The 15,238-nt window shown below is 33.2% G+C and overlaps 1 protein-coding gene across 5 annotated transcripts; it reads right to left on the minus strand.

Moving 5' to 3' along the window:
* Positions 1-7,966: 7,966 nt before the first annotated feature.
* LOC116005518 (dof zinc finger protein DOF5.1) lies at positions 7,967-11,396 on the minus strand. 5 transcript variants are annotated; one of them, XR_004094983.1, is made up of 3 exons: positions 9,650-9,815; positions 8,350-9,467; positions 7,967-8,218 (listed from the first exon to the last, which is right to left on the minus strand). XR_004094983.1 is itself a non-coding variant. In XM_031245730.1 (2 exons), exons 1-2 carry the CDS (start codon positions 11,280-11,282, stop codon positions 8,415-8,417), a joined length of 1,101 nt encoding a protein of 366 aa, XP_031101590.1. In that variant the 5' UTR covers positions 11,283-11,396; the 3' UTR covers positions 7,967-8,414. The 5 variants fall into 5 exon arrangements, 4 of the variants coding, with proteins under 4 accessions (XP_031101590.1, XP_031101588.1, XP_031101589.1 ...); XM_031245730.1 differs by lacking the exon at positions 9,650-9,815 and adding an exon at positions 11,232-11,396 and having other exon boundaries at positions 7,967-9,464; XM_031245728.1 differs by lacking the exon at positions 9,650-9,815 and adding an exon at positions 11,232-11,396 and having other exon boundaries at positions 7,967-9,467.
* Between the last annotated feature and the right edge of the window lie 3,842 nt (positions 11,397-15,238).

Below are 15,238 nucleotides of genomic sequence, written 5' to 3' on the forward strand. Positions count from 1 at the left end.
CGCCTAAAATATAAAAGTCGAAGAAGAAAAACATGAAAAATGATATTTTCACATTGTAAAGCGTTATGATTGTATAACTATATATAATGTTGCTACATGCACAATTTTGGATAAGACTGAAACTGAGAATACCTCAAAATCTGTTTCCCTCAGCTCCTCTCCATTACAGTACGTACTAAGTACTCATAAACGTTGCAAAAGTGAAAGCTGCTACGCTGTACAGAAAACATGCAAAAAAAAAAAAAAAAATTCCCAAAAAAAAACATGCATTTTTTTTATTTCAAAAAAAAAATGCATTTTTTAAAAAGTGAAATAGAAGATGCATGCTTGGATTTCCGAGCCATCCATTTTAAGGACTCCATAGCTTGAATTCTTAAGGAATCCACAACCCTTCTTCACTTATTTTCCTATTTTGCGGGTCTATTTTATCGGTACTTATACCGTGGATCATGGTCCACAATGCACTGTGAACCATGGGTCATGGTTGATAATACAGTTATGTTGAATTGATACTGCAGTTGTGTTGAACGGATACTGCAGTTGTGTTGAAAGGAAACTGCAGTTGTCGAAACATAGGCCATTTCATCTGTCTGTAAATGCAGTTGTATTGAACGGATATTGCAGTTGTGTTGAATGGATACTGCAGTTGTGTTGAATGGATGAACGACATCTGTTTCGCGTAACTGCAGTTTCCTTTTAACACAACACAGCTGCAGTATCCGTTCAACACAACTGCAATATCAGCCATGACTACGGTCCACAATGCATTGTGGACCGTGGTCCACCATATAATTTGCCCTATTTTATCCATATCACTATATAATTTTCTGAAAAAAAAAAAACTATATACACTACTCCTAAATATATGATGTGGACAACTTTCTCTGAATACACAAGATAAAGATGTCTTATTCAAACTTATCACATCAGGAAATTTGGTTGAGGAAGCAGAATTTGAGAGTTCATATAGTAGAACACTAATCTCATCTCCTATTTTCTCTCTAATCCTTCTCCATTTTCCTCCCCTTTTCGTGGGTCCATCTTCTACACATCATCTATTGTTTTATTCACTTATTTATAATTAATAACTTTAAATTTTAATTTTAAAAAAAATAAATTTAGATAACCAAACAAAAATTTGAAATAATAAATATACCAACAAGGCAACAATTAATAAAATTAAATAAAACTTTTAAAGCTCAATGGTTCGTTCTTAGTGATTGAAATTCCTGGTTCCATCCCGATCCTATTTGAAACTCAATGGCATGTGGCATTTGATGAACAGTTAGAGCATCCTTATCAATGGAGTTTTTTTGCGGTTTTTAAGGAGTTTTTGTAAGTGTGATTAAGAAAGAGAAAATGAGAGGGGATGAAAAATAAAATAAAACAAATTTGATATTTAAAAAAAAAAAAGAAAAAAACCAAGCTGTCAGGGGCGCCTTGACGCCCATGGGCACAGCAGCTGAAGGTTATAAAGTAGATATGTGTGCTTTGAACCATTCATTTGTATGATTTTTCTCATTCTCTCTCATTCCATCTCTCATACCATATAGGATGCTTCTCTGACATTATCTCCTTATTATCCTTTGATAGGGATGCTCTTATAAAATCAAGAGTTGATATGATTTGAGCTCACAATTATCTAAATGATGTGATTGAAGTTGAGTCAAAACAGTAGTAGAGAATAACTTCTTTTCAAGAAATAATTAGTCAAATTGTGTTGGTCAATATAAGAATTGAATTGATGCACATACTTTGAGAGAGATAAACGACAATCTCGGGATCACACCAGACCACGTAGACAAACATTCTATCTAGATAGTGATTATTATTACTCCTCCAATTATACTTAGTCAAAATCCTAGTGGTAATTAATAAATAAATTATTCTTAATTGTTTGGATGGGAACAAGAAAAGCAACGTAACCGACAAATAATATCAATCAAGTCTTATATGATGTGAAGATGATTTGTAGCTAGTCTGATCTTCTGTAGAGCATTTTCTTTTTGCAGCACACCACAGTGAGATTCACGAACACACATAGCTAGACAGGCAGACAGACAGACAGACACAAACATAGTACTCCTATATTGTTTATGCAATTATATAGAGAAGTTGAGATGGATGAATAAGAGGGGTGGGCGTGTTGCTTTATTCCATGTTAGGTTGGTATAAGCATCTTAGTCTTCTGTCTCGCATTGGTTCCTGCAAAAAGGAGAATTGAAGTTGGAAGATTCCTTTGCTTGCTAGCTCCAATTAAGACTACGATTTAATTTCCATTGGCTGCCAAAGTTACGCTATATTATAGAACAAATATTGAACCAAATTGAGTTAGCGTAGAGATCATTTAATTCGATAGTTAGAAATAATTTATATTTGATTCCAATCCCACTTTTAACGATTCACAGAAATTTACCAAACATCTATTCATATGAAAATGGATTTTAAATATGTAATATTTTTTAGTGAACCCGTTGCCTATATTTGTCATCCTCAATCAGACACTTACAAATTACAATTACATCAAAAGGTATAATTTATATTATTGTCAAAACATTATTCTTGATTGAGTTTGTCGTATAGGGTTTGCAGAGCGATTTATTTTTCTTGGTGTGTGTGGTTTGCGGGCTATTATTGCACAAAAGTTAGGTTTACCCAATGCACACCCTTGAGTAGTAGTTGTGAGTTTCTCTCGTCACTAAAAAGGTACTCCGTATAATTTATAACAAATATTTAACTTTATTTTTCTTATATTTTCATAGTAGCCCGTACCATGTTTCGATGTCAATATGTTAGGCTGGGAGGCCAACATTATGTTTTGCTAAAAAAATATTACTTATTCTCGCGGTTTTACACGTACTAAATCAATTGTTAACAATTTCTTTTAGTGAACCAGATTTTTAAATATATATATATAATGAAAATATAACGTATTAAAGGTGGTCAATTTTTTGTTATTGGTGTTTTGGTCCTCTCTCAAGTGATCATTCTATACTCAAAAGTAGAATGAGCAATTATGTCCACTTCTAGTCTTCTACTATACCCTACTATCATCTAGTAAAATGGATGCTTGGTGGTTGGTACCATCTGATCAATCTAAAGTAAATTTAAATATAATGCATGCTAATTGATAAAATTTATAATTATAGATTATGATCATAGATTGAAATAATTTTTAATATACCTTTAATTTCCTCTATATTATTTGTATTATTATTCATATTAAAATAATGAATTATAATAAGAGGAATACTAATATTTTGATTTTTACACTTATATTTTATTTGACGAGACAAAATTGAATTTTATATTATTCGTGACTCTCCACTCAAATCAATATCCTATATTTCAGCAGATACTTTAAGACAAGATATTGTAGTATTTCTATATAAACACATATGTAGTATTATATATGTAACAATGGTTGGTCATACTAGAAACTTGCAGTGCACATTGCACGAAATTATGGCTCTGAACTGTGTGCCCAGGCCAATGGAATCAAAAGTGAAATCTTGGACTGCTTGTCATAGCATAATGCAGTTAAGCTCATTCTTTCATGCCATTTCATTTGACTCAATTATATGTTTTTGTGTTGCGTGATTTGTTACCGAATGTTACTCCCTCCCTACTGTTTTGTTTAATGAGATTTCTTATTTTTAATTTAATTTTTCGTATCAGTATATAAAATTTATATATTTAAAAACTACATTAAAAGTAATATTAAACATAAAAAAATTAAATATAAAACTAGTTAAAAATTACTAAAGAAAATAAGCAAGGAAGAAAGAGTTGTTTGATCAATAAATAGTAAACAAGATAGATAAAATGAGACAGAGAGAGTACTATTAAAACCAAAACCCATCCATACATGCTCGTCTGATTCATTACGTACCAAACTTGATTTATCCAATTGTGTGCAATAATACTCGTCATCACATCATTCACATGATTTTAATACCTCTTTAAAACCTATTAAGTAATTAGTTTTTGTCATTAGATATTATAATTAATTATCGTGTCTTATAATTTGTGTAGCTATTTATTAAATTAAATATTATAAGAAATTTTTAAGGTACTATAGTTTTGATTGACATAATAACTCTTATACTTGGTATCAATATTACCTCAAGGTGAAGGATAGATGAAGATTTTGATTTGAGTTTGCATTGGAGACATTATTGTCCACACAATATAATACACACCTAAACCCTTTCCCAGCGCTTTTGTCTTGTATATGGTACAACAAACACCAGTGTTGATAATTACCATAGGCTTTATCATATACTATAATAGGAAAAATGGTTGAATAAACTCTTAAGTTGAATAAATAATACAATTGAGCTCAGATGAACTCTTTTAATTTAAGGGTTTCAGATGAAATTCTTTTAGTTATGAGACTCAATTAACTATATTCTCGACTTAGTAGCTTATTTGCCTTTTTTTTTTATTATAATATGATTGCATTAAATAGAAAGAATTATTAATATATATCAAACTCATTATTATGATGAATATAATGGAGTCATGATCGTACTATCAGTCTATCACTTCTGAAGGTAATTATTAGTGGTGGATCATGGATGATTTATTAGCGTGTATGGAATTGGGAGATTTCCAAAAACACAAACCTTGGAGTTTGCGAACTGACTGATGAATGATTTTGTTTGTATGGAATTTAGCAGGCACGTTTAACGTCTTTTAAGGCTCCATGTTCTATTCTGCACCATGCAAGTTACATTATACTCCCTATATATATTAATTCCTTCCTTTCTCATCACGCATATTTACCCTTTTTTTTTTGGATTAATAAAAAAATTTGGGATTAGAGTGAAATAGACACAAACTATATTGAATTGTGTAATTAGGTTCTTCAATTTCAAAAAATTTAAATTAGGCCCTTAAACTTGTTATTTTAGAGCAAATAAACCCTCTAACCTATTTGTGACCTATAATTGCAGGTCAGCTAGAATTCCGGCCAACTCCAACAAACAAATCAAACCATCAACGACCGGCGACCGTGGAGGTTCGCCGAAATTCTAGCTGACCTGTAATTACAAGTCACAAATAAGTTAGAGGGCTTATTTGCTCCAAAATAACAAGTTTGATGGTCTAATTGAAACTTTTTGAAGTTGAAGGGCATAATTGCACAATTCAATATAATTTGAGGATCTATTTAACCTTTATCCCAAAAATTTTACAATAAAATTCTTAAAATCTAGCATAAATTCACTTGATCAATTCTACCGCGATACTTTAAAATCAAATGCCATTTTCTACCATAGTCTAAAAGAGTGGTATACTTTTTTACATAGTTTATTTGCTTTGCTTGATCTTTTCACTTATAAATTTAGTAATTAAGGTGCTAGAATCCCATATATTAAGATTTTTTTTTTCTAGCATCAACAATGGCTCATATTCATGTGCTCAAGTAAAATTTAGACCATTCCAAAAATTTAGATGTAGGACTAAATTTATAAATAACTACTAAATATAAAGGATTGTAATGCGTTCTTATTAAAAGTTACAATATAACATGCATATGATATAGTTGTGGTATAAATAATAAATTTTTGAGTGACGAAGGAAATTGCAGCCACCATCTAAGAGTGTGTATTAGAAAAATTCTCGTTCCTATGTAATATAGTAATAGCTCGCAAAACAATTTAAGATAGATAAATCGTACTAGGAAGATCATATGCGACATGTTGTACATTTCAATTTCTATAGTATCTTTTTTATCATTGTTTGGCACCCATGCAATTAGATTAAAATCATAATCATAGCTAATTTGACTATTTTTTTTTTAAAGCTAAGGTAAGTTGCATGTTTTAAAATTTTGAAGGTAAATGTGTGAAATATATAGTGATAAATGATAAAAGGGAAGAGTAAAATGATACGGAGTAATATATAGTGGGTTAATTTGTAGTGTTTGTCGTACTTGTTTAACGTAAAACTCCGTCGTCAAAAACAGCCTGAATCTAATGATTACTTGGTGCCCAATTATTGGAAATATAATTATTATCAAAATCATTACCCAAGAATCTTTGTTCCTCCCTTCCCCCCAAGTTGAATGGAATAGTACATTAAACTACACGTTTTTACATGAGGCCTTTGGGGACCTTAAAACCTACGTAGATCTAATAAAATAATCCTTGTATTATTGAATTTTAAATACAAGTGAGATATTAAATCATTATATTATTTTAAGTAATTAGCATAATATTATGAACCTAATTGGGTGTATCCGTGTATATATAGTGCATGTAGTGGTATTATACAACATGATGAGATTAATCCAATTGAGTTTCGATCTGACCTTATTTAGAAATATAAACTGAAGTATGTGTTTAATCTCAACTAAAAGCTTAAGCTGATGATTGGATTATTCATTTATATTTATATTATTATTACATGGTCAACAATATATACATGCTAACAAATTAAATGAACAGGCCTAGGTAATGCAAGAAGGGAAAGAAGAATCCAAGATTATATTTTTATTGTATCGCAGTTGATGCTGGAACACACTGACATTATAAAACACACAATTTTGGTCTCACAGAAAAGATGAAGCAAATGACAAGAATACCATAACTCTGACGATGTTAATTTACTGATTCTCCATATCGTAGCATCTTGGTTGGATACAACTGCATGCATAAATATATATAAATCTGGGAAAGCTTCCAAGAATGTTCTTTCCACTTTCGGTTCTATATTCCACACACACAGAGGTTCAGGTTGCCGTTTGGTCGGTGCAGATTGCATCATTAGTACATATAAATGCACCATCAAGTGTTTGGAAATGCACAATTAGATGTCATGCATTTGTGCATTTTATTTTATACTGTATGGTGCATTTATGCATACCTAATGATGCCATCCATACCGGTTACACAAGAAACCCTGTCCGTATTTGATCCAGCATGTGTGTGTGTTACATTCGTGAGAAAAGATGAACTTTCACTTTCCAGTTATGCTCATAAGATTCATATATAACAGAATTTCAGTACTTAATTACAACAAAACATCCTTAGCTAAATGTGCACAATAAAAAAGAATGTTGGCATAAAAAGCATTCTCAGTCAGTCCTTGAAAACCTAAAAATCAATTGTGCATTCACAACATTCTTTCTTAACATTTCACCAACAGAATGTGTTTTAGAAAATCAAGAATGACATCTTGAAGAAGAGATAGGATTATATGCAATGTCACAAAATACTGTATTATGTAAAGTGATTTCCCATGCATCTTTAACTCACCAACTATTATATCTTTTTATTGGCTTTTTTTCTGGATTTCACTACATACATTTGGTATATATTTAAGTTTCAAAAACATGTCATTTTTATTCATAATTTGATATTTTACCGACTTATTAAATGAAAAACTACTAAAAGATAAAAATGAGATATATTGAATAGGATTGATCAATGTGGACAAGTTCATGAAAAGAAAATAATGATTAAATGACAAATTATGGATAAAACATATATAATATAATGTTGTGTATGGAGGATACCAGAATGACTTTAAATTTTTCGGTACCACAGAAAAGAAGAACAAGTTTATAAAAGGGATATATAGTGGAAAGCTGCAACCAGCTGAAATGCATTAACTCTATTTAACTTGCTAATTAATTGAATATATAATAAGTTTCAATTCCTTAAACGATGTAAATCGCGAAATATGTATCAACTAGCTTACAATTCCCTAAATACTTGTACACAGCCCATCAAAAGGCCAAATTCATGTCTCGATCTACACTTTGTGGTTGCTAACAAAGTGAAACTTATTATTGACAGTGGCATGGAGAGTTGAGTCCAGCATCTTACCATCGAAACGTGACATTGGTGGCTAAGCAAATATAAAGAAATGAAATTGAGCTTTCGCTACTAGCTACAACGTTTTATAATCACTTATCTTAACAGATGTATGAGTAAAGAAAAAAACTTTGCACACTTAATTAGTTGCAAACTAAAATCTGAAAATTAATAAGATCATGATGCCTAATTAAGACATTAATAAATGCTACAAGAAACACCAAATTAAAATTAAACACTCAAATTCTCCAACCATTATCACTACATACTACAACAAAGAGAGCTACCACTACAAACTAAAATGCAAAACAAGAAATATAATTAAGACTAGCAAACCTTCTAGGGTTAAAACCAGATCATCAGAACCCTCCCCAAACAGCTCCTTAAGTGTATGCCTGCATCCATTTTACACTGAATTGAAGCTTCACTCATAAAATTCAAAGCTTCACTACATGAAGAGCAAGCAAGAGAGTTTTGCAGGCCACACACTCTTACTTCATTCCAATTGTCAAGATTAAATGCTTACCACTGGCTGAAAGCTTAATATCACGTTTGGATGACTGGATGCTGGACTCGGCTTTAACACTAATATTATAGACGATTGGTGGTGGAAGAAGAACTGAAACTAGCAGAAACATCGCTCCAGGCGGCGGCGGCGGCGCCGCCCCACTGGTCATTGCCCGGTTGAAACCCCAACAGCTGCCTTGCCATACTTGATTCTTGATTGTTATTATGGTCTTCCATTTTCACCGACGCCATCTGAGTAGTCAGCATCGAAGAACTCGTGAACTTCGGCCTGGTTTCACTCGTCTCGCCGCCGAGAAAACCTGACGGCGCCGCCTCCGAACCTCCCGGGAATTGGTACAGTCCCGGTTGGGACAGATCCAGTCCCCCCAGGATCGGTGTTTGAAGCCTCCACTGCTCAATACCACCTGACAAAAGCGAAGCAATCCCTCCTCCTCCTCCACCACCGAGCAGATTATTATTGTTATTGTTATTGTTATTATTGTTGTTATTGTTTCCGAATTGGAAAGGAAAATTGTCTCGACCTGCCATGGCGGAAAGACCGGAGTAATTGATATTGAGCCCAATACTATCATTTCCGGTAGGGTAGTGCTCGGAGAGTTGACCTAACGGCGACATAAACCGTAGCGGCGGAATTTGCGGCCCGCCCAACAACCCGCCCCCGGAATTTCCGGACATAATACTGCTAGTGGAAACGCCACTGCAACTGCTACTCGCCTGCCGCTCACTACTATTAGAAGGAGACTTATTATTATTACCGCTCCCACCACCACCACTACTACTCCCCTTACCACTCCTCTTATTCCGCCGGCAACCGCCCCCGACCGGCACGTTCCTCAACGCGCCGCCGCGCGTCCAGTACCGCCGGCACGTCTTGCAGAAGTGCCGCGGCTGAGTGAGACTGTAGTTGTTGAAATAGCAAAACTTCGTGTTCGTCGATTCGCACCGAGGACATTTCAGAGCAGTCTCCGGCATCGGTACGTTCGCTAGCCTCGCCCTGTCCGCCATAGATCCCGGCCGAATCGTCCCCGCGCTTCCATGCGGCGGCGGCGGCGCAGCCGCCGCCGCAGGCGGCACGGAAGGGACCTGTGTCGTTGTTCCAACTTGATGATTTAGCTGCTATACAAAAATAACAATCAAAGATTGAAGGAATTAATTAAAAGAGGAGAGACTTATTAGATATCTATCAAGTATATTCAACGATTAAAGAGGGGTTGAGAAAAGAAGAAAAAAGTGAGAAGAATATTAATCTTTTTTGAGGATTGAAGCATAAAATGAGGGGGGAAAAATTAAACCAATACCTGCTGCCAGTTGGCTGGATCAAGATAAGCTGGAATAGAGGAAAAAACCATTGTTGTGTTCTTGATATATGATCTTTAGTTCTCTCTTTTTGTAAAGTTAGATGGGTTTGTAGTGAAGTTAGTGGAGAATCACATCAACAATGGAGGAAAGAGAGAGATAAAGCAAGAGAGAATGAGAATATAAGGAGCTAGCCACAATAAAGTGAGGGGCTTTATAGTAGTAGGAGCACTTGAGCAGCATAAATTATACCACCAAGATTTTTTTACTAGTACAAATTAAAATTTCTTAAAAGGTTATTTTTCACGTGTAGTGTCACGTTTTGATAGTAAGATATTAGACTTACCCTTTAAGCTTCTGCCTTAGAATCGGCAAATTTGATGTCTAAAAGTAAGACATCCATAAAAATTTCTAAACCCTGCATTTTGTATTTAGCTGTCAACAAAGTTGAGCTATTAACTTATTTTGGACGGATCAATCAGTTGAGTTAGAGTTTGTGTGCATTCTTTTTTCTATTTATAGTAGTTAGATTCATGCAAGTAGGTGAATCAAACAGGCATAGTAGAAGCATATAGTTGGTGGTCTGTTCTCACACTTTCCATCCCTGTATATTTTATTTTTTTAAATTATGCTTAGTGCTTTTTAGAGGTTGGAGGGGTAATCTTCATCAGTTTCTTAATGTTTAAGGTTCGGCATTAATCTAATACACAGAGATCACAGATCAGACATACACAGACTAGAATGTGGTGGCTGTCACCTATCAACTTCCATGCATGGAAAAATAAAGTAGGCATTTGTTTATGCGTTTTCTGTGTGAAGGAATTATCACAGTGCACCATTATGCTCTCAGGTTTACACAGCCATTAAGATAACAAATTAAATATCTATGCCACACAATCCTGTGAAATCGAGTCAGAGTGTGAGGATCTTTGCGGCAAATTAAAGAATTTTGTTTTTTATGTGAACAAAGTTTACATAGACATTAATTTAAGCTAGCAAATTAAATACCTATGTCACACAATCCTGTCGAGTCAGGGTATGAGGCATTTAAAGTGAGAAAGTTTTGTTTTTACGTAGGCGAAGTTTACATGGGCATTAAGCTAACAAATTAAATCTCTAGTACTAGCAGCTAGCTAGACTAGTATGTAGTGTTGAAAACTTTTCATAAAAGGGAAATATTTGTGTCCCAATTTCACATCATGTTTAATTTACTTATAGATGATAATGCTGTGCAGGCTAGTTTGAGGGGAATTGTACAATTAATTAATGTTGGGTTGCGGTGGGTGATTAATACTCTTGTTGTCTGTAAAAAAGATGTTAATTAGTTAGTTGTGCTTTACTATATAGAGATTAGAAATTTATCCCACCTTATAAATACAACTTTTATTGCTTCGTTCATTACCTAAATTGGCTTTTAAATAAGAATTAAATGCTTTTTACTTTTAAATTTATAATGCATGTATTATGAGGAATATATATATATATATATATATATATATATATATATATATATATATATATATNAATATTAATCTTTTTTGAGGATTGAAGCATAAAATGAGGGGGGAAAAATTAAACCAATACCTGCTGCCAGTTGGCTGGATCAAGATAAGCTGGAATAGAGGAAAAAACCATTGTTGTGTTCTTGATATATGATCTTTAGTTCTCTCTTTTTGTAAAGTTAGATGGGTTTGTAGTGAAGTTAGTGGAGAATCACATCAACAATGGAGGAAAGAGAGAGATAAAGCAAGAGAGAATGAGAATATAAGGAGCTAGCCACAATAAAGTGAGGGGCTTTATAGTAGTAGGAGCACTTGAGCAGCATAAATTATACCACCAAGATTTTTTTACTAGTACAAATTAAAATTTCTTAAAAGGTTATTTTTCACGTGTAGTGTCACGTTTTGATAGTAAGATATTAGACTTACCCTTTAAGCTTCTGCCTTAGAATCGGCAAATTTGATGTCTAAAAGTAAGACATCCATAAAAATTTCTAAACCCTGCATTTTGTATTTAGCTGTCAACAAAGTTGAGCTATTAACTTATTTTGGACGGATCAATCAGTTGAGTTAGAGTTTGTGTGCATTCTTTTTTCTATTTATAGTAGTTAGATTCATGCAAGTAGGTGAATCAAACAGGCATAGTAGAAGCATATAGTTGGTGGTCTGTTCTCACACTTTCCATCCCTGTATATTTTATTTTTTTAAATTATGCTTAGTGCTTTTTAGAGGTTGGAGGGGTAATCTTCATCAGTTTCTTAATGTTTAAGGTTCGGCATTAATCTAATACACAGAGATCACAGATCAGACATACACAGACTAGAATGTGGTGGCTGTCACCTATCAACTTCCATGCATGGAAAAATAAAGTAGGCATTTGTTTATGCGTTTTCTGTGTGAAGGAATTATCACAGTGCACCATTATGCTCTCAGGTTTACACAGCCATTAAGATAACAAATTAAATATCTATGCCACACAATCCTGTGAAATCGAGTCAGAGTGTGAGGATCTTTGCGGCAAATTAAAGAATTTTGTTTTTTATGTGAACAAAGTTTACATAGACATTAATTTAAGCTAGCAAATTAAATACCTATGTCACACAATCCTGTCGAGTCAGGGTATGAGGCATTTAAAGTGAGAAAGTTTTGTTTTTACGTAGGCGAAGTTTACATGGGCATTAAGCTAACAAATTAAATCTCTAGTACTAGCAGCTAGCTAGACTAGTATGTAGTGTTGAAAACTTTTCATAAAAGGGAAATATTTGTGTCCCAATTTCACATCATGTTTAATTTACTTATAGATGATAATGCTGTGCAGGCTAGTTTGAGGGGAATTGTACAATTAATTAATGTTGGGTTGCGGTGGGTGATTAATACTCTTGTTGTCTGTAAAAAAGATGTTAATTAGTTAGTTGTGCTTTACTATATAGAGATTAGAAATTTATCCCACCTTATAAATACAACTTTTATTGCTTCGTTCATTACCTAAATTGGCTTTTAAATAAGAATTAAATGCTTTTTACTTTTAAATTTATAATGCATGTATTATGAGGATATATATATATATATATATATATATATATATATATATATATATATATATATCATACGAGAATGAAGGCTTTAGGTTAAAAAAAGGGTTAAATCTCGATCAACCATAGATCTAGTCCAAATCAACAATCCAAATGAAAAAGAATTAAAAAAACACACGATGACATTATTGTAATTTTGAGTAGGTAAGTTTAGATGTTCTTTGTCTTTGAGTGCACATTTTTTCTTGTTTGAGTGCAAATTTTCAATTCCTTCTTCAAGTGCATATATTTTGTATCAGTGCATAGTTTTTCCTTTTGAGTACACATCTTTATACCTTTGAGACTTTGAGTGCACACTTTTGGCCTTCGAGTGCATATTTATGTACCTTCAAGTGTACATTTTTGTATCTTCAAGTGCACAATTATGGGTCAATATTTATTATATTTTTTCCTTATTTTCAATAACGTATAGCTAAATTTCTAATGAAATTTGTGTGATTTACAAACGATTTGTAAGAGCATAGGTAATTGCTTTAATAAAACTTAAGTTAAATAATTTTTTTTTGGTACCATAAATTGGTTTGATTGCACATCTTTATACCTTCGTCCTTCGAATGTAGAATTTTGGTATTGAAGTGCACATTTTTGTACTTTCAAGTACACATTTTTGTGCCTTCAAGTGCACAATTATGAGCTAGTGTTTATTATATCTTTTATATTCTTTCCAACTAAATTTCTAATGAAATTTGTGAGATTTACAAACGATTTGTAAGGGTAATTGCTTCAATAACACTTAAGTTGAATAACTTTCCTTTTTGGTGCCATAAATTACTTTGATTGCACATCTTTGTGCCTTTAATTGCATAATTTGGTCTTCGAGTGCACATTTTTGTGTCTTCAAGTACATTATTTTGGCCTACAAGTGCATATCTCTGTCTTCAAGTTCACAATTTTGGCATTGAAATGCATATTTGTGTCTGTGTTTGTGTGTGTGTGTATTCAAGTGCATCCACTTATTCCCGTGAGACCCTTTGTAAATGCACACAAGCTATTATATGCTAATATGCACGAATGCATACATGGTAGCTGGCATTGTGTGCATTAATGTTGGGCGAATTGCACACAATCTAGTCTGTGTGTATTTGTGTAATAGCTTGTGTGCATTTGTGAAGGGTTTTACAGTAAGAGGTGGTCTCATTTGATATATATATATATTCGTTGGGGTTTGGACCTAGCTACCTAGAGGTGATCTGTTAGGAATATTAAACACTCACATAACAATAGATTTTTGACAAGACCTTGTGGTCTAGTGACACCAAGTTGTACTCCCATATGGGAGATTGTAATAGAGTCAATAGTATTAACTTAACAATAGATTCCCCGAGCAAGAATAAAAGCCCAAATTTTATAAGTACGGTGTTTCAAGATCAAATTTACAAGAATAGATTCTCCGAGTTATATTGCTATTTACAAGAATAGAAAGATTGTAACAAATCAGAGTCAATAGTATTCACTTAACAATAGAGTCCTCGAGTTATATTGCTATTTACAAGAATAAAAGCCCAAATTTTATAAGTACGGTGTTTCAAGATCAAATTCAAAAGAATAAAATCCCAAATTTTATAAGCACGGTGTTTCAAGATCAAATTAGCAACCTCGCTTCTAGAGTCACTGCAGAGGTAAATCACCATCACTCAGTGCACAACGAATCCAATCCACACCTTCCATCATCCTGGACCTTTTTCCCGTTCATGTTTCTAGCGAAATTCAAACCTCTCACATTGCCGCCTTCAATCATGACTTCAAGTTAGGCAACGAATCACTATGCTAAGTCGCGAGGTAAAGTATATTTTCTTTGTTCAACCATTGGGTCCTAGGGATATGGGCATTACCATAACCCCAACAATATCAAATAATAAATGTATTTAATATACGTATGTACTCTTCTAAAATTGCCTACCAATAACATGAGACAATGTTTTCAAATAGAGGGAGTGTATTTTTTTTATTTTTTTAGAATAAAGGAACTAATTCATTAAATTATAAGATGAAACATTTACAATAAAGATCGATTGAAGGATAGAACATTTCTTAAAGACATATATAGAAACAAATTAGAGGGAGTGTATTATTAGTCTTGCCTTATGTTAGCTAAGTGTTAATAAACACCCAATTTAAAAGTTATGAGCGCACATTTAGTTCTAGTGTGTTGAGAATAATGTACCTATCAAAAATTTAGTTCAAACAAAACAAAATTTATAATATTAAAATTTGAAGCTTAGCTTGGTGTTAAGTTTCACTAGTTTAAACTTTAAAGGGGTTGTTATGCCGTGGACTCAGGTTCACCTTGCAAGGTGGACCTGGGTCTACATTCACATACACTATACTTTACATTCACAATTTGTAAACTCCACATTCACACATTACAGGATTATATGTTTAGTAACTATACTCTACTTTCACACATTACAGGATTATATGTTTAGTAACTATATTCTACATTCACATACACTATACTCTACATTCACAATTTGTAAACTCCACATTCACACGTTCAAAA

Source organism: Ipomoea triloba, chromosome 15, assembly GCF_003576645.1.
Source record: "Ipomoea triloba cultivar NCNSP0323 chromosome 15, ASM357664v1".
Lineage (NCBI taxonomy): Eukaryota > Viridiplantae > Streptophyta > Magnoliopsida > Solanales > Convolvulaceae > Ipomoea > Ipomoea triloba.